General features: G+C 43.1%; 1 protein-coding gene across 3 annotated transcripts in view; it reads left to right on the top strand.

Moving 5' to 3' along the window:
* LOC144807681 (uncharacterized) overlaps window positions 1-24,936 on the top strand; it is a 50,288-nt gene extending 25,352 nt beyond the window's left edge. For all 3 annotated transcript variants that reach the window (XM_078673319.1, XM_078673318.1, XM_078673320.1), the window contains 2 exons: window positions 15,549-15,719; window positions 15,900-24,936. In XM_078673319.1, coding sequence (XP_078529445.1) covers window positions 16,892-18,001 — 1,110 coding nt within the window. In that variant the 5' untranslated portion in view covers window positions 15,549-15,719; window positions 15,900-16,891 and the 3' untranslated portion in view covers window positions 18,002-24,936. The remainder of the gene's footprint in view (window positions 1-15,548; window positions 15,720-15,899) is intronic.
* The last annotated feature ends 1,608 nt before the right edge of the window (window positions 24,937-26,544 follow it).

Raw genomic sequence — 26,544 nt, 5'->3', positions numbered from 1 at the left:
GAAACAGGCCTTGCCAGATCCGCGTAAAAATCCTGCAGGGTACTACAAAGAGTTGGCTCAAACAGTTGACGCTTGTGTATTGAATCTTGCTGACATAGATTTGCTATTTGGTAATGTAGTACCACAACCAATTTGGGCAAAAATTCGTAAAGAGAATCATCCAGTTGCCCTAGGTGGTGACTGGGCAGCTATAATTGCAGCGGATGGTCAACAAATAGGTGGTTCTAAACCTGAACCCTTAATTGCTAATTTGCCTGGTAGAATAATCGATTTAATGAAAACCTTGATGCCAGCATTGCGCGTTAACTGGGACAAATTGTCCGCGTGCAAACAAAAGAAAGACGAAAGCGTCTCCGACTTCTTCACAAGATTTGAGGAGACTTTCGTGGATCATAGTGGTCAGGATATGAGCACAGAAGGAGGCCAGAGATTATTTGTTGATAAATTTGTGCACAATTTGTTGCCAGAACTTAGTGGTAAATTAAAGAATTCTGAAAGTGCGTGGGCTGTCTCTACGACTGCGCAAATACTTGCGACTGCCCAGTACTATGAAAATAGGGATAAAGAAGAGAAGGAAAAAACAGATAAAAAGACGAAAGATTTAAAAACTAAAGTCCTTTTACAGCAAGCATATCCGCCTCGCACGAATCAGACCAACATGCAGCAAGGGTCATATCAAAGAACGGATTATAATTTTCAAAGGCCACAATACCAATGGAATCAATGTGCTTATTGCAAAATGGAAGGTCATTACAAAAGTGAGTGTCCAGTTCGAACGCAAAATAATACTGCGGCAGCTCAGAGAGGTCGTGGTAGTTCTATGCAGAACTCTAGAGGTCGAGGACGAGGTGCTATGCCTCCGCAGACGAGTGATCGCCCTTCTAATTATTTCGACCAGCGAAATGGACAATCTTCCCAACAGAATAGGTCTCCACAGTATCATGTTGAAGACTATTATGAAGCTAGTGAGGAAGTTCAGCAAAGTGAATACTAGGACAGCCATGGACAAAGAGAGGGAGTAGTATCAGTTCCAGTAGATCAGAGTGGGCCTTATGTCGCAGTAGCAACATCAGGTATAGTCGAACCGTTTCTGTTGGATACTGGTGCAGCAAAAAGTTCTATCATTCATGCAAAACTCCCTGGCGCACCTTTGTCTGGCTCAACAAATGTTTCAGTAGGTTTTTCGGGCGCCCCTGTTCACAATCCGGTTTCTGGTCCTTTGTCTATTTCTGTTGGACCCTGCCACTTGAAAGCACCCCTGATTTTGACGACAGGTTGTAACGAAAATCTGCTTGGTTTAGACTTGTTAAAACGCCTGTACGCGACATTGTACTGTTCTCCAGCAGGAGTACAGCTTACGTTGGGTAAAAGAATCATCTCTCCGATGTACTTGTCGATGGATGCACTCCCACCAGAGCTGCGTTCACTCCCTGATACTCTTTGGGCGACTGGTCCTAATGATGTAGGTCTCTTGGAAATTCCACCCTATGTAGTAACTTTGAAAGCAAATGTCAAATTTCCACGAATTCCACAATACAGAATCTCTAGTGAAGGTGAACGCGCACTTTTATTAATTGTGCAAGATCTGATCAAGAAAGATGTTGTAGAAGAGACTAGAGGTAATGTCTGTAATAGTCCTGTACTGCCTATTTTGAAACGAACTGACCCAACAAAGCCTCCAGTATATAGGTTTGTAATTGATCTTAGAGAGGTTAATAAAATTGTGATTCCACAGTTTCCTGTGGTTCCAGACATTACTGCATTGTTAACGTTGATTCCTGCTACAGCAGCATGGTTTTCGGTTGTCGACTTGAAAAATGCCTTTTTCAGCATTCCGATAGCCGAGGAAAGCAGAGATATCTTCGGTTTCTCTCTAGGAGGACGAAGCTTCAGGTTTAAACGCGCTCCACAAGGTTATTGTGAAAGCCCATCCATTTACAGTCAAGCATTAAAAAGCAAGTTAGACTCATTTGTACTTCCTCTTGGTTCTGCTTTAGTACAATATGTCGATGATCTTCTAGTGGCTGCCGATGACAAGGAAACTTGCAAAACAGCTACAATTTCTTTATTGCATCACTTGTCAGATTTGAATCACAAGGTGTCACCTTCAAAAATGCAATACTGCTGCCAAGAAGTGACCTACCTAGGTCATCTCTTGTCAAAGGAGGGAAGGAAGTTGACCCCAGAGAGAATAAAAGCAATTACACAGATGAATGTTCCTAGCACGCAGAGAGAAGTACGTGCCTTTTTAGGTATTACCTCATATTGTAGGCAATGGATCCCAAATTTTTCTCTTTTAGCAAAACCATTGGTAGCCTTGACTGGGAAAGGTGTTCCGAGTCCGGTACCATGGTCTGCCGAATGTCAGCAGAGTTTTTCTGAATTGCGAAATGCACTGTGTTCAGCACCTGTATTGGGTACACCCGACTACAGTAAGCCATTCACGCTCTATGTCCACGAGAGAGAAGGTTGTGCATTGAGTGTTTTGACGCAGAAATTTGGTGATAAACAACGCCCTTGTGCGTATTTTTCATCAACATTAGATCCGGTAGCCAGAGCGTTGCCTAGTTGCTTGAGAGCTACAGCCGCAGCTGCAGCTTCCATTCGACAATCTGCTGGTTTAGTAATGAACAACATGCTAGTGGTTATGGTTCCTCATGCTGTGGATACACTCATGAACCGAACCAAGACGCAGCACCTTACCAGTGCTAGATTATCAGGTTATGAACTGACACTGTTAGCGAGTCATATTCAGATCAAGAGATGCAATGTATTGAATCCAGCAACATTGTTGCCGACTAGTCAAGAGTCGAGTGATTCCGAACCACATGACTGTTGTTTCAAAACTGAGGAAGAAACAAAAGGACGAATTGATCTAAAAGACACTCCGTTATCAGATCCAGATGGAACGTTGTATGTTGATGGGTCTTGCTTCAAATTGGAGAATGGTGATGTGACTGCTGCCTATGCAGTAACGACTTTGAGTACGATTGTGGAGACTGCAAGAGTGAGTCAGAATTCTGCCCAGGCTGCATAATTGATCGCGCTAACAAGAGCGTGCGTTTTAGCTAAGGGAAAGAGAGTGAATGTGTTCACAGATAGTCAGTACGCGTTCGGCGTGGCCCATAGTTTTGGCCGCTTGTGGAAAGAGAGAGGTTTCATTACGTCCCATGGGACTAAGATTCAACATGGTCAGCTAGTTAATGACTTGTTGGAATCTCTAACCTTGCCGACTGAAGTTGCGATTGTGAAATGCAGTGCTCATAAAGCAATCACGGATGATGTTGGTCGTGGAAATGCTTTTGCCGATGAGACTGCAAAACAGACAGCTAGAAATATGATGAGTAGAATGTATGTTGCAACGTCTGCAAGATGGATTTCTGAGTCTGGAATGTGTGAAGACACAGTGGAAAGCGTGAAAGAAATTCAGAAAGAGGCGACTGAGGAGGAAAAGCTTGCATGGAAAGAGAGCACGGGTAAATTGGACTCGAGTGGGTGTTGGATTGATTTGTCGGAACAACAGCGTTGGATGTTGCCTGATGCGTATGTGCTTGCAGTAGTAACGATGACACATGGAACAGCGCACATCAGTTCTAAAGGGATTTGTAAGATGTTGGCTCCGGTCTGGAAGAATGATGGGATTAGTAAGTGTGCAGAGAGAGTGGTGAGAAATTGTATGGTATGCTTGATGCATAATCCTGGCAAGGGAATCCCCACACCTGCAGGTCACTTCGCTCCTCCTTCCTGCCCCTTTGAAGTAATTCAGTTAGACTTCATTCACATGGATCGTTGCAATAATCTGAAATACGTCCTAGTGGTAGTTTGTGCTTTCTCCAGATGGATCGAAGCATACCCACTGAAGGAAAATACTGCCTTATCCACTGCCAAAATTCTTCTTAAAGAATACTTCCCCAGATACGGAATGCCACGGATTGTATGGTCAGATAACGGAAGTGAGTTCGTAGGGAAAGTTATGCAGAGTGTGTGTGCCGGCCTAGGGATTAGACAGAAGTTTCATAGTGCGAATCATCCCCAGTCCGCGGGTTTAGTCGAGGGTTACAATGGCACCCTTAAACTGAAACTTGCTAAGATACAAGCGTCCACGGGTTTGTCCTGGCCAGACGCATTGCCTTTGGCTTTGCTATCAACAAGAGCAACTGTACATTCTAGAGTAGGGCTTAGTCCTTATGAAATAGTTTTTGGTCGTCCTGCAAATGTTTGGGGGGTACCTAGACCGAAAGAATTTAAGCAGCTGGAATACCCAATGTTAATTGATTACCTTTTCGACTTGACTGCTAAATTGAGCCTTATTCACCAACAGGTTTTCGATGCATTGCCAAAGCCACCGGAGAGTCCAGGCCATCAGCTGAAACCGGGTGACCAGGTGGTCATTAGAAATTTTGCAAGAACGAAAAATCTTCAGCCCAGATTCATTGGCCCTTTTCAAGTCCTACTAGCAACGAGAACTGCTATTCGTGTGGCCGGAAGGAAGAACTGGATCCATACGACACATGTCAAACGTGTGCCTCTGCCACTTCCTTACGACAACTGGGTAAAGAAAGGAATCGGTACCTCTGAAACGGAACAAGTCCCCAGGTTCATACCTTTCAGCGATGCAGAACTAATCACTGATTCACCAAACTCTGACTCTCCTCCTGAAACTGCTCTTTTGAACCCTGAACATTTGTCATCTGCACCAAAAGAACATTTGCCATCTGAAAACGTGAACATTGCAACGTCGGCTGAAAATACACTGTTTCCAGATCAGACAGCTCCTGCAAAACTGAGATACAACTTACGTTCTCGCAATATGGACAAATAAAGCAGGAAACTGCCCATTTTACATGTTTGATTTTTGATACATTGCCTCCAGCCAGGAAGTTTGCTAATACTTTGTATTGTTTCTTTTTGTTTTAAAATTGCCTTGCCGTCTGGGTAGCCGTAGGGTCGTGGCTGTGTACCTAGTTGAATCTGCGGGGGTCAGACACAAGGTCGATCTTTCTGTTAGTTCTGGGAACTCCCAGGGCTGATAGAGGCATTTTCATCTACGTACACATCATCAGTGGTCGCGAACGGTCGTAGAAGATGGAGCTTCCTGAGCTGCAACGAGAGAATGTAATTTATGTTCGCAGAAATAGACTGTACAGAATACTTCACAGCAAATGCTTTCTAATGCAATGTGCAGTTACATTTTTAATTGTTTTGATAACGTTGGTGGGTGGAATCATCTTTGGCGTACATTTGATCTTCATGCCGGTAACTACAGTACCTCCCCTTGATCCTACTACTTCTACTGTTTCTTCTATGCATTCTTTTCACTCATTTCCTGAACACGAACAAGCTCGACGCTCAGAATTTATTAACAATACATTTGTACAGCTCTTGCATCAACACCAACTGGTAGTTAACACAACAGACTGCTGGGTGTGTGGCCTGATACCCCACACTATGGATAAAGGCATCCCCTATCTGGTCTTGCCTTTTAGCTATAATGGATCATTTCAGGCCTTTCAGACCATTTTTTCCTATGCCCTTGAGACCTATCCTCCGCGTCCACCACGTTCCACTAAATACAATTCTGCCAATAAAGCTTTAGTTCAGGGAATCATTGACATGATTAAAGACGTCAATAATTCCCCATCTTACCCTAAAGATGAATTACGGGTGTATTTGAGTTGGAATTCTACAGAGTATCGTCTTAGTTTGGGAGAAAGTAAACGTAAAAGCTCCACTCCAGTCTGGGTCGTGCCTCACCGAGGTCAAGTCTGTTTGCAAGGAAATGGGAGAAATCCGAGAGCTCAGCTAGGGAGGAGTGAGTGCGTTGAGACTTACGTATTTCCGTCTAACTCCTCCCCTGCCTTTCTGACTGCTAGGGGTACCTACTTCATCTGTCAGGACAGAGCATATACATGGCTGCCTGCTGACTTTTCAGGTTCATGTTATATTGCTCGATTGTTGCCTCCGACATACACTGCCTCTCCAGACTATCACAAGACCAGATTAGCAAGAGGTGTTTTCAGCAAGGAAGATACCGCTGGTCAAGAAGCTGGAGACTTTTTCAAAGGTTTCCTTCCGTTTTGGGGGCCTATGGCCAATAGTAGAAATCTACGTCAACTAACACGGGTAGTTGAATCTACTATCACAGAAACTGCAGGTGCCCTTAGTAACTTAACAGCTGAGCTTCAGGCGGATCGTCTCATGACGTTACAGAACCGAATGGTTCTAGACGTGATACTTGCAGATCGAGGTGGGGTATGCAGAATGATCCAATCGAGCTGCTGTGTATTTATTCCAAATAATGCTCCAACTGTCTATGAAGCGATCTCTAAGCTACACAAGATTTCCGACTCTATACACGTAGACAAGGGAAACTGGTCCTTCATGGAGTGGTTTTGGACTCTGATATCAGCGTGGGGATGGAAGGTTCTGATGGTCATTGGTGTCATCCTAGTATTTCTGTTCTCGTGCTGCCTTATTATCCAATGTGGTCCCGCTCTGTGTAGTCTCTGTGCTGCAACCTGTTTCAGAAAACCACCTACATTAGGAGAAAAGGCACGAGACAGGATGATGATGCAACAACATGTTGCTGACCTAATGAGCATAGAATTAGACTCTGACATAGACTGAGTAATTGCCTATGTAAGGGCAAAAGGAGGGTCTGAGGTTCCGTGACGGTTTTAACCCGTGTTTGTAACATTGTCGTAAATACATAATTTTGGTATCAGTGAACCGCAAATGATCCATTTAGTATATCCTGGTGTTTTCGCTATGCTACGAGCAAGAGCACTCCGGTTACAAAAACATTTGTGATCTACCCGTGGCATCCATCTTAGAACACGGAAGCCATTTTGTATTCCTTGCCCTCACATAGTCAATGGACACGCAATGACCTCTTTTCATTTAAGGACACGTAGACCTTAACCGGCGATTCACCTTGCTAGTCACACGTGCACCTTAGGCCAGCAACGCTGTGGCAGCATGACTCGGCAAGAGCTGCCTCCCCAGCCTGAGGCCAGTCCTGCTATACTGGTTCTTGTGTTCGTTGGCCTGATCATGATTAGGCGGCCGAAGCTGGTAGCCGTGCCCATTTACGACCCACAAACATCTCTTATCTTGTCTTTCTATCTTCTGCACCTGGCTCTGCTCCTTTCCTTCTGGGCCTTTATTAGGGGGAGGTAACGAAATTTACGATGAGGCGGTCCGGGTCTTGAATGAGAAATTGACATGGGATTATGATGGAATAGTGGGAACCCCTCATTCGTAATGTTTTGACATCAGATACTGTTGACGATTCCTGTGCAACGCCAAATATTTATTGTTTAAGACACGAATGTTTAGAACTGTGCTAACATGTAAAGAATTTGCCTGAAGCCCAATATTCAGTATATAAGGAGCAACCCTCTTTGTACAAATTGAACAGGCTCCTAGACACTGCCCGTGTGCAGTTTCTGTGACTTCTGTGTCCCTGCAGTAATAAACCTTTGGTCTTTGACGCCACCATCGAGAAGCCCGTGTTTCTGTTTGTTTGTGCACCGAGACAGGTAGAACTCCAGGGTCTTCGGGTGTTATCCCTGACACCTCTGGACAGAACCAAAAAGTCCAGAACTCCAGTATAGACCATGATGGCCAAACTGGTACTAGTTCAACCACGCCACTCAGCCGCCTCCTGGGCACTCTCATATTTACACTGGCTGCCAGTCTCGCAGAGGATACGATTTAAGGCACTATGTATATAGTATTTAAGGCTCCACATGGTCACGGGCCCAAATCTCTGCAGGAGAAACTGACATGATATGTCCCTTCATGAGCACTGCGCTCCTCATCGGCTAATCTGGTGAGGGTGCCTAGAGTTAGGAAAGTCAAATCAGGAGGTAGGGCCTTCAGTGCGGCAGCGTCCCGCCTTTGGAATACTCTTCCATTTGATACGAGACAAATAGACAACGTCCTACAGTGTAGAAAACAGTTAAAAACCTGGCTCTACCCTCGAGTATGCTCCTTGGCATCCTGCTAACTTCTTCCTGGCAGGGGACACAGTCTCTCGGCCCTAAGCTAGTCGCCTGCATTACAGCGCCAGGTTACCCGTAGAGTGTCAGTTGCGCTTTACAAATAATGATAAATAAATAAATAAATAAATGTTCACCCTGTTCACTCTACGCCAGAGCAGCTTCTGCCTTTTTTCTTACAATTAACAAAATCCAGACTCTCTCACTCTACTCTGAAAGTTTTTCTGGCTGCAATTTCCAAATTCCGTCAGGATGGCTCCAATTCTTTTTATTCTTCAAGAATTATTCAACAATTTTTCAAAGGCTTATTTCAGATGTTCCCTAAAATTCGACACCCGCCTCCTCCTTGGCATCTGAACATTGTGTTGGCACAACTCATGATGTCCCCATTTGAGCCCATTCGTAGGGCTGATCTTAAATTCATCTCCTTGAAGACATCGCTGCTTTTAGCTCTTACTTCGAGTCAGCGAGATACAAGCTTTTACTATCAAACCACCTTTTCTTCAATTCACCAAAGACGCTGTGGCGCTCCGCATTAATCCGGCCTTAATTCCTAAAGCTCCATCTGATTTCCACCTGAATGAGCCTGTCATCTTAAAGACTTTTCCCCTAATCCACAGTTGCCAGCAGAAAAGACTTTACATTCTGAGATGTTTGACATTTTATTTGCAGAGAACAACCAGTATTCGTAAAACTGATCAGCTCTTCATAGCCTACGGCAGGATGCGTAAAGGACCTCCAGTTGCTAAACAGTCTATTGCACGTTGGATATCTAGAGCAATTTCCTTTTGCCATCAGCAAGCAGGCAAGACACTTCCTGCAACGATTAAAGCGCACTCTACTAGAGCAGTCTCCTCTTCTACTTCTCTCTTTGCTGGTGTGCCTCTTCATCAGATTTGCAGAGCTGCGACCAAGCACTACTGTCTGGAAGCTGCCAACAATGCTGACACTACTGTGGGGCAAGCGGTGCTACGTAATCTTTTTAAGTAAGGTGAGCCTCTGTTACTTACCTCCTCCTGCACACATTGTATATATGTATATATTTCTGCTTTTGCAGATGTGCCCATGTTTACTGCTAAACTGTAATATACGTATATGTATTCTCTCGTACTCTGTTTACAATGTACTTATGGCTTACTATGCACAGTTCTCGAATTACTCCTATCTACTCTGATTCAAGCATGTGAATCTATGAAAGATACCCCAATACTGGAGAAGAACATAAGTTACTTACCTGAAAACTGTGGTTGTCCTGTATTGGTATCTTTCATAGATTCACATGTGATCCACCCACCTCCCCTCAGAGGCTCCCCTCTTCTCCTTGGCTCTTATGCCACACTTGTGCTAAAAAATCGGAGAGCCTGAGCCTCTGATGAGAAAGTTCCAGAGGGTGCTGTCGCCTTATTGGCTGGAGTTTGGACCATATCTAAGGACTTGGACAAGTTATTAAAGTGACAAGTTTTTTCCTGTTAACTTCTATGTTACAATACTTCCTATTGCTCTTTTAGCTATGCTTTCGCTATATTGCTATTTATTCTGTGTACCGAGGGAATCCCACTTCGGCGACGGAGATTCAAGCATGTGAATCTATAAATGATACCAATACTGGAGAACCACAGTTTACAGGTAAGTAACTTATGTTCATCTTCCTGATCTTCCAGAGCGGATAAAAGCAGTTAGAGACCCCCGTCCCAATCTGGGATTTCATAGACAGATCGCAGCGATTGTGATGCCAAGTCTTTTAGTTGATCTAGATGGTAGGGGTGGGTTTTCCAACTCAGTCGGCCAAAAATTTGAGTTCCAGGGCCCACCAATTAGGATCATTTCAGTGTTGTCTGGGTTTAAATGCAGGTGGTTACTGTTCATCCAGCTACCAATATCTCACATGGTAGTTTGAAAGTTACTAACAGAGGCTGCAGACTTGTCGATTTACAAGATCAGTTGACGATCGTCAGCGTAGTTGAAAGTGCATACCTTTCTTTAGCCTAAGGTTTGAATTAGAGGATACAGATACAGATTGAAAAGGTGCGGTGACAGGGAGGAGCCCTGCGGAACCCCACAAGTCAATTTGACTTTAGAGGTAGAGAATTGGGCACAGCGTACATCTTGAGTGCGATCCTCTTGGAAAGACGTAAGCCACTTAAGGCCCTGTATCCCTGCATTACTCACATTGTCCACCAAGAGGACGATGAAGTCTCTGTAGAGGAAGGTTAGTCTCATCTCTTTCATTTGTGGGGGGAGGGTGTCATGAATACACGTGCCTCTTTTGGACATTGTTAGCCCCCACTTGTTGCCTGGAAAATATTGTGGGTTCGACTGGAAGTGCACAGATTCCCTTCCAACCAGGCCTCCTGTGCCAGATCTCATTCCCTGAACTGTTCCCGTCATTTCCACATTGGCACCCCTTTAGCTCACATATAAGTTCCTAGTAAAAGGTACCCCTGGTACTAAGTGCCTTGTGGTTAAAGAGGGTCCCTAAGGGCTGCAGCACAAATTATGCCACCCTAAGGGGTACCTCACCTAGCACATGCACATTGCCACAGCATCCTGAGTGTCTTGGTGCAGACAAAACTGAAGAGCCAACCTGTGTGCCATACCCATGACCACTGCTAGAGGGGTGTCCTACCCATATCTCAGGCAGTGAGTTAAAGTTCACAGATGTATATAGTGCGACTCATCACCCGTGATGGTTTCCAGACGCTGTCTATGGTCACGGGTTATAAAGTGATTTGGCCAGAATCACAGGATGTTGCACTGAAGCAGAGACTCGAACCCTGATCCCCAGTTCCTGATTCGGCAGCTCTGGCTGCTGCACCACATCCCCCCCTCCTGTGAGGGCATATCTGCATCAAATGCCCCTGATGCCCCTGCAATATCCTAGTCGATTCCTGGATATTGTAAGTGACCAGGGAAGTCATAGTAAGTACCTAGGCTGGACACTAGTCATTATGAGTTCGCCAGCTCCATGATTGCCTCACTGAAATATGTGATGTTTGGCACCAAGCATCTCAGCATAATAAACTTGTGCTGATTCCAGTGTCGATTTTAATAAAAATTGCACACAGAGGGCCCCTTAGATGGGTCCCCTGAAACCTACCAATCCTTAGTGTGGTCATTGACTGGCCTGAGCAAGCCTGTTACCACCAGAGTGTGTTCTGACCTCAGGGGAGAGTGCCTGCGCACTCTGAAGCTGAGAACAATGCCTTTCCTGGGTGGAGGTGTTCAGGTCTTCCCTGGACAGGAAGAGCCATCCGTGGTGGGGAGCTTCAAAGGTCTTGCCTCCTTTGTATTGCGACCCCAGCCTCTCCTGTTCGAAGGAGCTGGCCTCCATCCTGTCCTCACCCCCTTTTTGGCGGCAGGACAGGCCGGAAACCTTAGATAGAATAGGAGATGTGCCCCCCTCTGCCAACTCCTCCCCACGGGTGCTGGAGGCTAGGTCAAGTACACTTTTCAGTGCCCACCATCTTGAATATGATGGGACTTATCCAGTTTGGGCTAGGACTGTGTCCTCCTCTCACAGAAGGTGGGCATGTTAGAGGGTGTAGACACCCCAGGCAAAGGGCCCATTGGACATTACCTGTCACTCCCTTGTAACGCCCTTAAATCTAGTTTTTAGGTGGCATCCCCAGTCTCTGAACTACAAACTAGTTCCCGCAAGCCGCTGTTACTTATCTGCAAGCAGCCTCTGTCCGATTGCCCTAGTCCCCCTTAATTTATATTGGGTTTCCAACCTTGAACTTGCACTTGGGCGCCCCTGTGCCGCTGGTGGTGCACTGTTGGTTCTGAAGTGAACCTTGTCCAATACTGACCTTAACTTCCGAAGAATGGTCTTGTAAGGAGATGCTCCCCGTATGTATGTTGAATGTTTTCTTCACCCCATAGGTTAACATTGCAAAGTCTGAAAATTGCACTAATTGTCCACTTTTTATATTGAACAGTATTTCTATTGCAAAACGTATTTACTCAAGATGAAATTCTGTGGTTCAGCAAAATAAATCTAACCAAGTATCATTCTTAAATTGGTCTCAGATTTATTCAATGAGTGTGTGTCATTTATTGCACCTGTGTGTACAACAAATGCTTAAAACTACCCTCACATATGTCTAACTGCTCCCCCACACTACCACAAAAGAGCATTATTATTATCTGCTTTAACCTCTGTAAAATCTCTGGGGATCCGCTGGACTCTCTGCACACTATACCTCTTTTTGGTATAGTATAGTGAGAGCCGGCTCCCCACGCTCAAGTACTCACACTCAGACATAGACAGACAGACACAGACACACACTCTCTCTGTCTGTCTCTCTCACACACATTCTCACACATACCCGCCGTACCTCACATAAGAAACTTATATTTAACTTCTAAATGACACCTTCAATTAGGACCATTAGTAAATAGGTTCTTGCAGAATTCAAAAGATCCTACTTCTGAGGATATCTGTGCAGTCATCCCCATGACAGGAAAGAAGAAATGCAAATGAAAAAAATGCTTTAGGAGGCTAAGCATTCTTAAATTAAGAAATGAATGAAAGATAAACCAGGAATAGAGAGAAACAGACAAAGAAATAAGAAAGAAAAAAAAGAGTAAAATAAAGATAATAAAAACAAGGGAATAGAAAGTACGAAAGAAAGAAATGAGGCTCCCATATATTATATTCAGTGGTGCTTGTAATACGGTAGCCAGGATATCCGTCACGTTTGTGTCTGAGTAACCCGGCCAGCGAACTCTAAATCAGGCTCTTGACACTTTGAAATGTTGCTGCTGTTAACTGTGCACCATTACTTCCTCAGAAGTCACGGGCAAGAGGCTCCTGGTCGCCTGTCACATACTTTTTATAATTACAAGGGTGTGACAACACCACATAACACCGCATAAACAACAAGTGCAAATTAAACCGCAGGGTTCAAATAAACCCACACACACACCGTAAGATTACGCTGTACTAAACACACAAGCCTCAATAACAGGTAACTAATACAAAGACTGATGGACATAATGAAGCAGACCTAGAGATATATGCATAGCACAGACAAGATAAAGGTCTTGATTTAGAGTTTGGTGAGCAGGGTACTCCTTCACAAGCGTGGTGGGGTATCCCGTCCAACAAACGGATGGTCTGCCTGTAAATAGATCGGACAGCCCTTCCTCTCTAGATCAGGCTGTCTAATGTATTTTTCTCTTATTCAGGACCAACAGGGAATACATGGCAGTCGTGGTGAGAATTTCTTTTTAAATGAATCCCACTTCCTGGGAGAAAATTAATCAGGGAGAAAGTTCCAAGGGTGTGAGAGTGATTAGTTATTGGTTTTTAAAAACAAACTCCAGCTTTGAAAGCTTGTTGTTGAAAAACACAAAAGTTGGTGAATGGCTGCCTGAAACATCCCCAAGGGATCCAGAGAATTGTAGATCAACTTCCTATAGATGGTTGAGATTGCTTTTTCGGTCAGTGGATTAGTTAGCAGCTGGTCCTCCAGTAGGGATGCATCAGGCAACTTCCCCCCTTCCCAGATGTGACCTTGCAGAGCGTGACCCACCTGCAAATGTAAGAACCGTTTTTAGTCACCTAATTTATACTTTTGTTGTAGGATCGTGAAGGACACAAACGCCTGTCCCCTCCACACATCGCCCGGCCGCTCTAAGCTAACCAATCCCCATTTTGTGAAGCCCTGCAATCCTCCCACTGCACTTAAGAGATCACCATCATACAGTGGAGTAATTTCAGTCAGCTTACCTTCTCAGCCTAAACACTTGGTAGCCTCTCTCCACACCCTTACCACTGTTTGGGTATGAGTACTTTCTTCAATACAGCACCGGGGTGAGGTAACCTCTCTTGCCCATGGCCAATTGATCTACCCGGTAAGCAGGATCCTCGCGGTCCGCAAAAACCCAGTTGTTGACTGCCACCAGCTGCGTGACCCAGTTATACTTGAGAATGCTCCGGACCGCCAGTCCACCTTAATCTCCCCTCTATACCTTACTAAGCACGAAGTGCAACCATCCCACAACAGGAGCCAAAGTTCTCAGTCTACCTTTTGAAAGTAAATATCTGGTGGGATCTTAAAGGACGTTTTTTGCACGATGTACAGGAGACCCTGGAGGGTATTCACTTTAAATAGGGCAACTCGGCCCAGAAAGGAGAGCGGGAGCGCCTGCAAGTGTGGGGCATCCCAGCGAAGCCGGTCTAATTTCTGGAGTATGTTCCTGTCTGTGGCTCCCTTGTAATAAACACGCCCAAATATTTATGGTTTAAATCTTTATTAATTTTTAGACAGAAGAAAAACAGGACCCTCAGCTCCCACGACAGAATGCAAAGGAGACCACAAGGTCGCAATTTCTAACATTACCACAGGCAAGCAGCATGGAGCGAGTCGACAGAATCAACAAGAGAAGAACAAATAAAGAATTTTCCAAACTAACCCCCCACCCGCCCCATCCGCCCCTTGTCCACCGAAAAACGTAAAATTGGAAGGGATAAAGGGGAAGGCTACGCCCTGATCAGCGTCGTCTTGTATAATTTTCATGGAACTGTCACTAGGAGTCTGCGTGTCTGGGAGACGCAGTAGTCGAAGATATCTGGGGCATGTCAACTCTCGAAATTCGGACACCAGGAGGGTCAAGAAGGGTCACCACAACTCAGGGAACTCCGACCCCCTACCAGCCAGTGTGAGTGTGAATTTCTCCATACCCAGTATCATCCAAAGCCGTTGAAGCCAGCCGGAGAGTGTAGGGATTTGGGCGGTGCGCCAGGGGATCAAGATGTTCTGCAAGGCCTCCCCTATGGCAATCACTATTAGTCGTCCCCTTCGGGATTTAAGTGGATTCATCAATGGGTTAGGCAGGCCCAGGAGGATATAGGAGGGAAAACGAGAGAGCCGAGTTTCTAAGTGAAGATCTAGTTCATCCAGTACTTGGGACCAGTATGGCTGTATGTGGGTGCAACTCCAGAGGATGTGTTCCAATGTTCCTTTCTCCCCACACTCCCTTCAACAACAGATCGCTACATCGAGGGTCAAAGCGATTCACGCGCTCCGGCGTATAGTACCAGTTAGTAACTATCTGACACATGAAAGTATGCCTTAATTTCATTGCCCTTGATTCATACTCTGGACCATAGTTGAGGGATAGGTCTAGGCATAGTCCTTGCAACACACTATAGATTTGCTTGCAGCAGAGGCCAGAACTCAAAAGTCACGGTACCAGATACAAGTAGGTGGTAACTCAGGGCAGGGGAAAACACCTGTTTTCCGTGGGAGGGAAATTCCCATCTCAAAAATCTACATTAAAAATAAATTAATAGTATTCTTTTTTAAATATCTGTTTGGTGCCAGTCCATATGACTTTAATATCTGCCTTTGGGGTTCTATGTTACAAGTCCATAGGGTACATGTTTCCTTTGTGAGCTTAATAAAATGTTGGAAATTCTACAAATCGTCACTCCTACATCCAAGTACTCTCAGGCTACCATTCTACACTCTGCTTGTAAATTATTTTTGTGGAAATGTACATGTATTATGCATTAACTATTTAATTTTAATACTATAGGTGATTGAAATTACGGACGAAGAAAGCAAGATTTAGCACCAGGCAACTGAATGTTAGTGCCATAAGAAGGATTATTTTGAAAAACTGAAGGACATCCAGCATTCTAAGTTTAAACAATTTCCAGAATCTAGCTGTGGCGAGGAAGTGGGAGCTGAGGAAAGTACTATATCTGTAAGTGAAGTCTCTAATTTAGCATTTCATTAACACTGAGCAAAGCCATATCTGTGCACACAGCATCAGAAATAATCCCAGAAAGACCAATCACAGCATCCTCATCTGAAATATTATCAGAAAGACAAATTGCCTCAGCATGACAGAATAACGTTCATCTAAAGCATCATGTAATTTCAGAGAGGAAGCACACACTGCATAAAAGAAAGATATAACAAAAGGTTTCTTCTGTAAACCATCAAAGAAAAGACTCTGAAAGAAGACTCCGAAGCTGACACGTTAACAACCAAAAGATTGGAAAATCGCCTCTGTTCAACAACCATTTTTAACCAGTTACACAAGTTTGAGACTATCTGCCTCGGGATATAACACCTCGACCCACTCTGCTCTGGCGAAAACCTTAAAAATCCACCACTTTATTGTTTTCATGACTATCTCAGATTGTTTCTTTTTTAATGTGTACTGTTCTGTAATTCTATGTAAATCGCCTCAACATTATCTGTTGTGCAGGAGTGATATGTAAAAACTGATTAAATGAGCATCGTTGCGCTATAGCTAATGTAAATAAATCCTCGTCTTCAGAACTACACCTTACACCAAACATAGAAAGGGTAAAATTAACTGATGTTCTGCGACTGGTGAGCCAAAATAGTACTGTGCATGTTCTAATGTTCTCACTTACTGCCATTAGGTCAGTGTAAAAAGGTACTTCTCAGTTTAATCATTAAATATCAGACTAACACCTTATCACTGCACTATAAGAATAGTTTTGAGAAAAACTTCAGTCACAAAATATGTTGCTGCCGGAGAGGCTATAACCAAAAGACTATTATCTGCTAGAAACATTTCGACAGGTGTTACAGGGCTGCTTCTAGACATATTTTGCTCAATTAAAGTGTTAAGAAGATTACACATAATTTCTTTTAGAGATAAATACTGAACATTATCTAAACAAGCCAGACTCTAAAATCGGGTTCACTCGTACCGTGGCATATAAGCAAGAGAAAACTAAATGTAACGCTAGTAATACACCTTATAAAAACACGTGCTGTGTGAACAAATTCAGTGTTCAAACCCACCTCAATCAAAGCAAAATAACCCAAGTTGGGGAAATAAGTTACCTGTGCCAAAAAAGATTCAGCCATCAATCTCATCCCACTGAATTTGAGAGAATGCACACTGGGAAAAACCTCTCTCAGTGCTCAGAGTGCCAAAAAATTTTCAGCAGTAAATCTTATCTCACTGAGCATATGAGAATCCACACTGGGGAAAAACCTTATCAGTGCTCTGAATGCCAGAAAAGGTTTCGTATTAAACGGAGTCTATATCAACATGCATTAACCCACTCTGGGGAAAACCCTTATCAGTGCTCTGAATGCCCAAAACATTTCAAACTTAAATCATTTCTAACTGCACATTTGAGATTCCACACTGGGGAAAAACCTTATCAGTGCTCTGAATGCCAGAAATGCTTCATTGACAAAAACAGCCTCAAACGGCATACAAGAACCCACACTGGGGAAAAACCTTATCAGTGCTCTGAATGCCAGAAATCTTACATTGCAAAATGCCATCTCACTCAGCATATAAGAACCCACACTGGGGAAAAACCTTATCACTGCATTGAATGCGACAAATGTTTCAGAGACAACCCCAGTCTCACTCAGCATATAAGAACCCACACTGGTGAAAAACCTTATCAGTGCTCTGAATGCCAGAAATGTTTCTGTGGCAAAGGAAGACTCACTAAACATACTAGGACCCACACTGGGGAAAAACCTTATCAGTGCATTGAATGCGACAAATGTTTCAGTGACAAACGCAATCTCACTCGGCATATAAGAACCCACACTGGGGAAAAACCTTATCAGTGCTCTGAATGCCAGAAATTTTTCTGTGACAAAAGAAAACTCACTAAACATACTAGGACCCACACTGGGGAAAACCCTTATCAGTGCATTGAATGCGACAAATGTTTCACTGAAAAACGCAATCTCACTCACCATATAAGAACCCACACTGGGGAAAAACCTTATAGGTGCTCTGAATGCCAGATATGTTTCAGTGAAAAAAGACGTCTCATTCAGCATATAAGAACCCACACTGGGGAAAAACCTTATCAGTGCTCCGAATGCCAAAAATGTTTCAGCCAAAAATCTAGTCTCACTGCACATGTGAAAATCCACACTGGGGAAAAACATTATCAGTGCTCTAAATGTCAGAAAAGATTCAGAGGTAGAGATGGTTACATGCACCATAAGAAAACTCACCATCAAAAATGATTCAGTGCTCCAAATGCCAGAAAAGCATCAATTTTAAATGCAATCTCACAGTACATCAGCAGACGCACACAGGGAAAAAACATTACCAATGTTGTGAATGCCAGAAATTCCTATTTAATAGGCACAGCCTCACTAACCATAAGCGACTCCATACTGATGAAAAACCTTATGAGTGCTCTGAATGACAGAAAAGCTGCAGCAAAAAATGCTATTTCACGATGAGAAACTCCACACTAGAGAAAATCCTTATGCCATAAAAGGTTGAATCTGAAAGACAGTGTTATGCTTTATGAGCGATCTCACTCTGGGGAAAAACCTTATGAGTGCTCGAAATGCAAGCAATGTTTTGGGTACAAATTACTTCTCACTTGACATGAGCGAACTCACACGGGGGAAAAAAGCCTTATGTGTGTTCTGAATGTCAGATAAGGTTTAGTCTCAAATACAATGTCATTTCACATGAGAGAATTCACACTGGACTAAAGCCATATACAGGAGGGGAAAGCCAGAAACGTTGTACTCAGAAAGGAGATATCACTAAACATGAGAAGTGCATCCACACCAGGTGAAAAGTAAGGCGTAGCTTGAGTTGCAGAAAAGCTTCTCACAACCTGACTTTACATGAGAGAGCACATATTGTAGTTGCAATAGAATTCATCAAGAAACTTGCAGGATAACTTAGGCTGCCCGCATGCAACCTCCAAAGAAATTTCAGGCCTGGAAATATTTTTAATTGCAACAGAATCCACAATTTGAATATCTGAAAGTTACAAAACTCTCAAGGTCTTTACTTTACACAGAGAAGTGTTAGTGCTTGAAAAAATCAACTAATTGCCCAAAAAATCACAATAATAATGTCTTAAATTTTACTCCACCCAAAAGGTTTCTACTCACCCTTGTTTCTTAACATATGACTGATATCTATTTTTTCATGATAAGATTAAGCCTATGCGGAGTTCCTCAGTGAGAAACTCCGCAAAGTGACAAAAAAACTCGGTCTACGCGGAGTTCCGCAAGCAGCAGAGTGCGTAAGGGTCATGCAGTTTGTGGTGATTTCATCCCATGTCGGAGGATCATTTGGCCCTTCTCTTCCAGGAAGTTGTGGATCTCTTTGTCAAACGCGTCCCTGTGCCAGAAGTAGGTCGGGGTTGCTACTCCCACTACTTCTTGGTACCCAAGAAGGACAAAGGCCTGCATCCTAGCTTAGTCCTCAGGGACATCAACCGCTTCCTCCTAAAGAAGAAGTTCAAGATGTTAACCTTGGCTCAGGTCTTGTCTGCCTTCGACCCTGGAGATTTGATGGTAGCGTTGGACTTGCAGGACACTTACTTTCACATCCCCGTCTTGCCTGCCCACCGGCATTACCTACGGTTCACGGTAGGCCACATGCATTTTCAGTTTATCACGCTCCCCTTTGACCTTACCAGCCCCCCCCCCCGGGTGTTCACGAAAGTGATGGCGGTGGTCGCAGCTCATCTGCGCAGATCAGGGGTTCCAGTCTTCTCCTATCTCGACGACTGGCTGTTGAAGGCTCCCACCTCCAGACTACGACGGACTTCCTGCATTTGCTGGGGTTCTCAGTTAACGTGCTGAAGTCGCACCTGATTCCAACCGATAAGCTCCTTTTCATCGGAGCGGTTCTGGACACAGCACAGTTTTGGCTCTATCCTCCCCCAACCTGAGTTCACAGTAGTGATGGATGCGTCACTCCTGGGTTGGGGTGGCCATATGGGAATGGTGGAGATCAAAGACCTCTGGTCTCCGGCGAAGTCCAGGCACCACATCAACCTTCTGGAGCTCCGGGCGATTCATCTTGCACTGAAGGCATTCCTTCTTTCTGTCAAAGGAAGAGTGGTGCAGGTGTTCACTGACAACACCACCGCCATGTGGTACTGCAACAAACAGGGCAGGGTGGGGTCGTGGACCATATGTCAAGAGGCTCTTCGCCTTTGGACATGGCTGGAACATCAGGGCATATCTCTGGTGGTTCAACACTTAACAGGTTCACTGAACGCCAGGACGGACAAACTCAGCCGCCAGTGCATGATGGATCACAAATGGCATCTTCACTCGAAGGTCGTGCTAGGTCTCTTTCAGTAGTGGGGAGAGCCTTGGTTAGATCTATTCGCCCCCGAAGAGAATGCTCAATGTCAGCAGTTCTGCGTGTTAGAGTTTCCAAAGCGGCTCTCGCTCGGCGACCCTTTTCATTGCGAGTGGAGTTGGGGCCTCCTGTACCACTTCTGCCAAGATTGCTGAAGAAGATCAAAGGCGATCAGTCCCAAGTCTGGTACCCCGAGTTCTTGAGCATGGCCATCGATCCTATTGTTAACAGATTTCTGAAGTGCATTACTCATCTCTTTCCTCCTCCTTTCGTAATGCCCTAGTGGGAGTTGACCTCACTTATCTTATGTGTGCTCCCTTTGAGCGCCTACATAATTGTCCTCTTCGCCTCCTTTGAAGACTGCTTTTTTGCTTGCCATCACCTCTGCTTGCAGGATGAGTGAGCTTCAGGCTTATCTTCCAGACCTCCCTTTCTTGCTGTCCATCCAAACAAAGTAGTCCTCCGTGTAAGCCCTCTTTTCTGCCCAAAGTGATAGCCTCTTTCCACATAGGTCTGACCATCAGATTACCTACCTTCTTCCCACCTCTGCTGTGTTTTTCTCTGCCCGGTGCACAACATATAGACTGTTCACACACTTTCTGTAGTATGCTTTGTTCTGGGCAGATAAACTCTAATCCCCACTCTCCTTCTATCCTCGTGTTAGTGCAGCCCGATGTAAACAGTAATTGTAATGTATTTAGATTTAAATAACACTTACTACCCCATACGAACTTTGAAGAGCTTTTTCGGCAAGTAGCACACTACTCTAGGATCCAAAAATGATTTGTGGTGAATTAGTATAGGGTAATATAAAATGTATATGAGAGCTGGACATGTTGGTCTGTTAGTTGGGTTAAAAAAGATTGTGGGGAGATAGAAGAGGGAAGGTTTTGCATTTATATAACGCTTGCTACCCCTGATGAAGTGTTGAAGTGCTTTTCGGCGAGTAGCATGCTACTCCAGATCCCAAAAAGATGAATAGACAGATCAATTATGGTGGGGAGGTTGTTTTATTGTATACACACAACTGTACACAAATTAATAAAATTCTGTTATAAAGTTGTATCCAAGAGGCAAGTATAGTCTCTGATAATAATGTATACAATACTGATAAGTTTTAAGTTGGCTTGCCATCAAGACTGATGCCCCGTAATGTTGATGCAAAGTCATCTGTGCTGGCGTATCCTAAACTCTTGTTGAATTGTAACATCCACCTTGTAGGTACTGCTATTTGTATCAGGTCCACGTTGTAGGCAGACACAAACACCTAAATTGTGCACTATTTATATTAAGCATAATAAGCATAATGTAAGTGAGCAGATGACAGTAAGCACTGTACAAGCTGTATTAGGTGCTTAGAAGTAGAGTGACTTAGAGGGCAATAAACACTCACTAAATCTTTCTTTTTTATTATTAATAATGCTCATAAGACCATAGAATTCAATACGATGTACAAATAGTCCATTGGGGAACAGTTCAGGCATCATCTGGGGATTACACATCCGAGAAACACAAGTGCCTTTCATGAATACAAATTGACTACTCCTCCAAGGACTGCACTGTATTATTGACACGGGCGAAAATGCAAACAAGCAGTCAGGAGGCGCACTGATTGTATACCCCCCACCTGACAGGATGGTGACAGACCCCAACCACCTGCAGGGGAAACGTGCCACCTAACTTAATAGCGGCTAGACGCTTTACTATGTAAGCAGACTGGTGGTTTACAACTGCGCCTACGTTGGGGCACCACATGTTTTTTCCAGCATAATCTGGTGTGCTCCCCCCTGTGTGGGATGATAGCACCCACTGAAAACTGCACCGTTGTGTAGTCTGGGACAGTGCACCTTCCATGTAATTCTGAACTGGGCCTTTAAATACGGTACTATTTTGTGTGCCTATTTAGTTCAGGTATACAAAGAATGTGGTACTACTTGTATACTAAGGTAGGACAAGGAAGATTGAATTTCTATGGTGGCAGAAATGTTTTTGTCAAAGTGCTTTATGCCCTAAATACTCCCCCGTACCCTGAACATAATGAGATTATGTAGATTACACCTCTGCGTGCCTAATGCTGCCATTTGTATTTCAAGACCAGTGATTAATGTGGCTTTATCAAGTTCAACGCCATTAGGCGTTCCCGACCTGTCTGATACTTGCATATGGAAAAGATGGGTCATTTGAACCTAAAGATAGATAAACATATTCATAGGTCACGATTTATGTCTGCATCTAATATAAAACTGTAAATTAGGAGAAGTGATAAGTGAGAAGTTAAAAGGCAGCCGCTAATCGAGCTGCATTTGTACATAGGCCTTCCTATATTATGAGATCTATTCCTGCTTAAGTCTTTAATTGCAATGAATACTTTAATACCCAGGCATGAAGTCATCGTCGAGCTGTTTAGATAATCCACCTGTCTCGCCACCTCTTCCTCAATGCATCCTTAACCAGTGGCCTAGCCAGTGTGCCCTGGGCCCCAAGACAAGAAAGGAAATGTGACCTCTGCCGTTTATTTGGACTGTGGAAAACAGCAATAATCATTGTTCTGTGGCCCCCTCAGGCCTCTGTTTGAACTGTGACAAACAGCAGTTATCAGGTTTCAGTGGGCCTTTAAGGCTTCTGGGACCTGGTGCCACTGCACCTGCTGCACCAATGGGAAGCTGGGCCCCTGCCCTTAACAGCTTCTATTCTAGCCAACTGGAGAACCGAAACAACCAAGTACTGATCTGGCCATATATGCAGGCATGCAGCCGCCTCTTCCTCTGAAGGGATTTAAGTCGCATGAAAGCAGCATGCGGGAAACAACCATTTTCTGAGGTAAAGTCAACCAACACCTCTTCTGTTCCAACCTGAATCCATTTAAAACCAGGGACGAAAAAACGGTTCATCGCCATCCCTTGCTTATCAGAAGGGTAAAACAGATTCATCTAACATTACTGTGTACCACATAACAAATTGTGATTCTGTTTACAAATTAAAACTAGCATGCATATAGAAAGGGCAGCCTTTGGCCAAAATAGCCATTTCCCTACCCATACTTTTAACACATCTTATACAAAAAATGCTACTTACATTGTCATCCGGAAATAGTCATTGGCGCCTACTCATAACCAAATGCCACTTAGAATTGTCTTTCACTTCAAGCTTTCAAAGGTATATTAATATAAAAGCAGTATTGAATTATTTGACGTTGTGTACTCTTACCAAAATTTAAAGCATCAACTTTATATGACACACCATAGAAAAAAGGAGTTGTTTATATATACTAAACCTCCAGAAACATTTGATTAACCAGTAATAAAGTCACGTCTAGCTTAGTTAGTTTATAGTCTTCTTTTTTAAGAGAAATTATTTTACATTGTTACTGGACCTGTATGGCTAAACACTTATAAGGCCCCAAAGGCGAGACCTATTGGCTATGACAATGCTTGTTATTGATGGACTACATTGAGCGGCAGAACTTTTGTCACTTAAACAGGAAAGCAGCTAAAGCAGTCTCTGGACATAAAATAGGATGTAATCATAATCTTTAGATACATTTTCTGAGTTTCAGGAACAATGTGTGTCTTCTGGGTTTACTCTAAACCACTATAATAAACATATTCAATGCATTTAGATTTGATCTGTTTGTACTGGTTTCCATTGCAGACTTTAATCTAGATTTAGACCAAGGATCAATTCCACCTATGGCTTTTAAAATCTATTTATCAATGACCTGTATTAGTGTTATCACAACTAAAACTGTAATAGAACTGATCTGAGAGATGGACCATCAAGTATTATGCTCAGTCAATTTATTGAACAAACTATGGAGTTAAAATCTGAATAGATTAGATCCATAAGCATTGCCTGACCACTGTATTTTACATCAATAGATTACTTATCAGCACATTTTCTCTACGTACAATTCAGTCATCTTCTATTTTTCTCGGAGCTCATGCTGGGTCTGTTAGAACTTTTTCAAAAATATGACATTTAAATGTCCCAAAAATCAGGAATTCTAGTTTCAAGCCTGGTCAAACCTTAATGAATGCTACACCAAAAGATGCCCTTCTGTTCCTACATTTGATTGTGCACCTTGATTCAGAAATGGCATGTTTTTGTTTTCGGAAGTAAAATTCTAAACATATTTATTGTTGTTGCCAGCCGAAACATTATCACTAATTGGGATGATAACAACAAGTGGTCCTGTGATGCTTGCTGGAATGGAAAGTGTTAATTCAAAAAGTGGATGGAATTCAAGTTTAGGAGACAATTTTACAAAAGTGTATGGATTTTGTATATATTTCAAATTGTTGATCTCCAAAAAGGCCTAAATCAATAAATTGAATTGAAATTCAAGTTTATCATTTGAATCCTGTTGTTGGAAAAGATGTGATTTTGAACCCCATGAGGCCGTTCCTTTCCAGAAAGCATTCAGGTTGTAATCATGACTCAAATAATGCTGAGGAGGTTAAAATATTCCAATTGAATTCTAATTACATATGAAATGTTCAATGTTCAATATATTTCTCTTAGTATTTTAATGTGAGGACTTTATTGTTTAAGGAAAATAATTAGTATTTGTTTTTCTATATGTAGGAAGCATTACATTAATGAAATCACTGTATCCCACCTTCTTTCTTTCCTTTCCTGTTCTTTATGATTGTTTCTATTGTTAAACTTTAAAGATTGCCCGAAATTAAGAATTGTGCTCTACATAACTTTGCTGTGTTACAGTATGTTGATTTTTATGTACAAATTTTGTCTCTTATGTGTATGGCAACTGATGTTTTGTTTTGTTTTAATAATCAGCTTATGTTTATTAGGTTTCATTATTCAATAAAATGTTTCAAACACAACAAATGGTAGTTGATATGTATTTACAACTGCAGCATTTTTATTGTATGGGCACTTTCAAAGGGGCCAAAAATATGGTCTGCGGGTTGACGGAGGACGACATTGGCATCAGCAGGGAGAGGATTGGGCAGGTGATTAGGGGTATATGTAAGGCTGGAAGTAGGGGGAACAAAGCATGTACATTGTGTGGACTATGATTTCTTGAGTTATTGTGAGGGATACTATGCTACCCTGTAAATGAATCCCCTAGTGATTATTATCAACAAACTTTATTCGGTTTTATAAAAGAAAACCATAAAAGTCATACATAAAATGATAAAACATCTTCCAAGTTACAGATTGACAAATATAATATGTCCAAGTTAATCAGAACACAAGATACAAATTAATGAATTACAATACAGAAGTTAATTGCAGCTTGACCGTAAAAAGTAAAGCGTTTGCAAAACAGTGTCATTAGAGAGGAGTTGTAAAAAGATAAGAGCTGGTCTCATCCTCCTAAAACCCAGTTTTTTTCTTTTTTTTAAAACAGATTTTATTTGTCACAGGTCACATATATTGCGTAGCTCTGTAACCTGGAGACTGCAGCACACATTAATGAATTTACAATAATGCCGTAGACTTTTATACCAGCAAACAACCCCCCACCCCACCAGCCCCTGATTGCGTATATGCCTTCCCAACTAAATAATTACATGACCAATATAGCACACTGAGTCTGACCAAGCTAAAACCCACTTTTTTGAGAATGGGAATAATCAATAACTTTCTAGGAACAGCATAAAAACTACAAAACATTATAAAGTGCATCATGTCCTGAGGAGACTCACTGTTGCAGCTACAGGGCATGAGGCACTGGCCTCTGTGGAAGCCGGGAGGGTGTGCCATGAGGTAGTGGCAGAGGTTGAGCCGAAACCGGGTCAATAGAAAATGATCACGGATGCTTTTAAGCCCTAGAAGATAAGGTTCGGTGGTTGGTGCAGTTTTTAACACGATGTACATACGCACACTAGGCTAACACAGCTCATTTCCCTCTCTATCACAGTGGCTCATTCTTAAAAAACACTCTTTGACCAGAGAAAGGTCCCTCTTACATCGGCGCTCAGGGTTAGCGAATAGTTCCTACCTACCCTGGAGAGGCTAACTCTTATATACTGGAGCCATCGGATGCGCGAGACCTGGTCAAGTGAAAGGCATTCCCATAGGACGTCTTTGTGAAGTGTCTTGGCTAGCCCAAATATTAAGCCACAAAGCCAGGGGATGGAAAGCCAGTACATCTGAGAGGAAAGGTATACCCAACTCTTCGTGCACGACATAATACGGGGTGCTTTGTGGGACTGAAAGGCCCATCACAGGAAAGAGTTTTCAGCACTTTGCACTGCCCCTACCCCAATGTGGCCCAATATCTCACTCTCATAACTAACCTTTGAAATATAGTTAACTTCATATATCTTCAAAAGAGGCCCTGTTGGCTTCCCTCCCACTCTGCTGGCAAAGTTAAAAACGGCTGCAAAATCTTTCTGGTCCTTGAAGGCTAGGTATATGGGGCTGTAACGAGCCACAGTGTATTTGTTCAGAACCATGTACAGGTTTAAACACT

This window comes from Lissotriton helveticus, chromosome 1_2 (assembly GCF_964261635.1).
Source record: "Lissotriton helveticus chromosome 1_2, aLisHel1.1, whole genome shotgun sequence".
NCBI classification, from domain to species: domain Eukaryota; kingdom Metazoa; phylum Chordata; class Amphibia; order Caudata; family Salamandridae; genus Lissotriton; species Lissotriton helveticus.
Note: the sequence above shows the minus strand (reverse complement) of the source record. Positions and strands in the feature narration are given on the sequence as shown.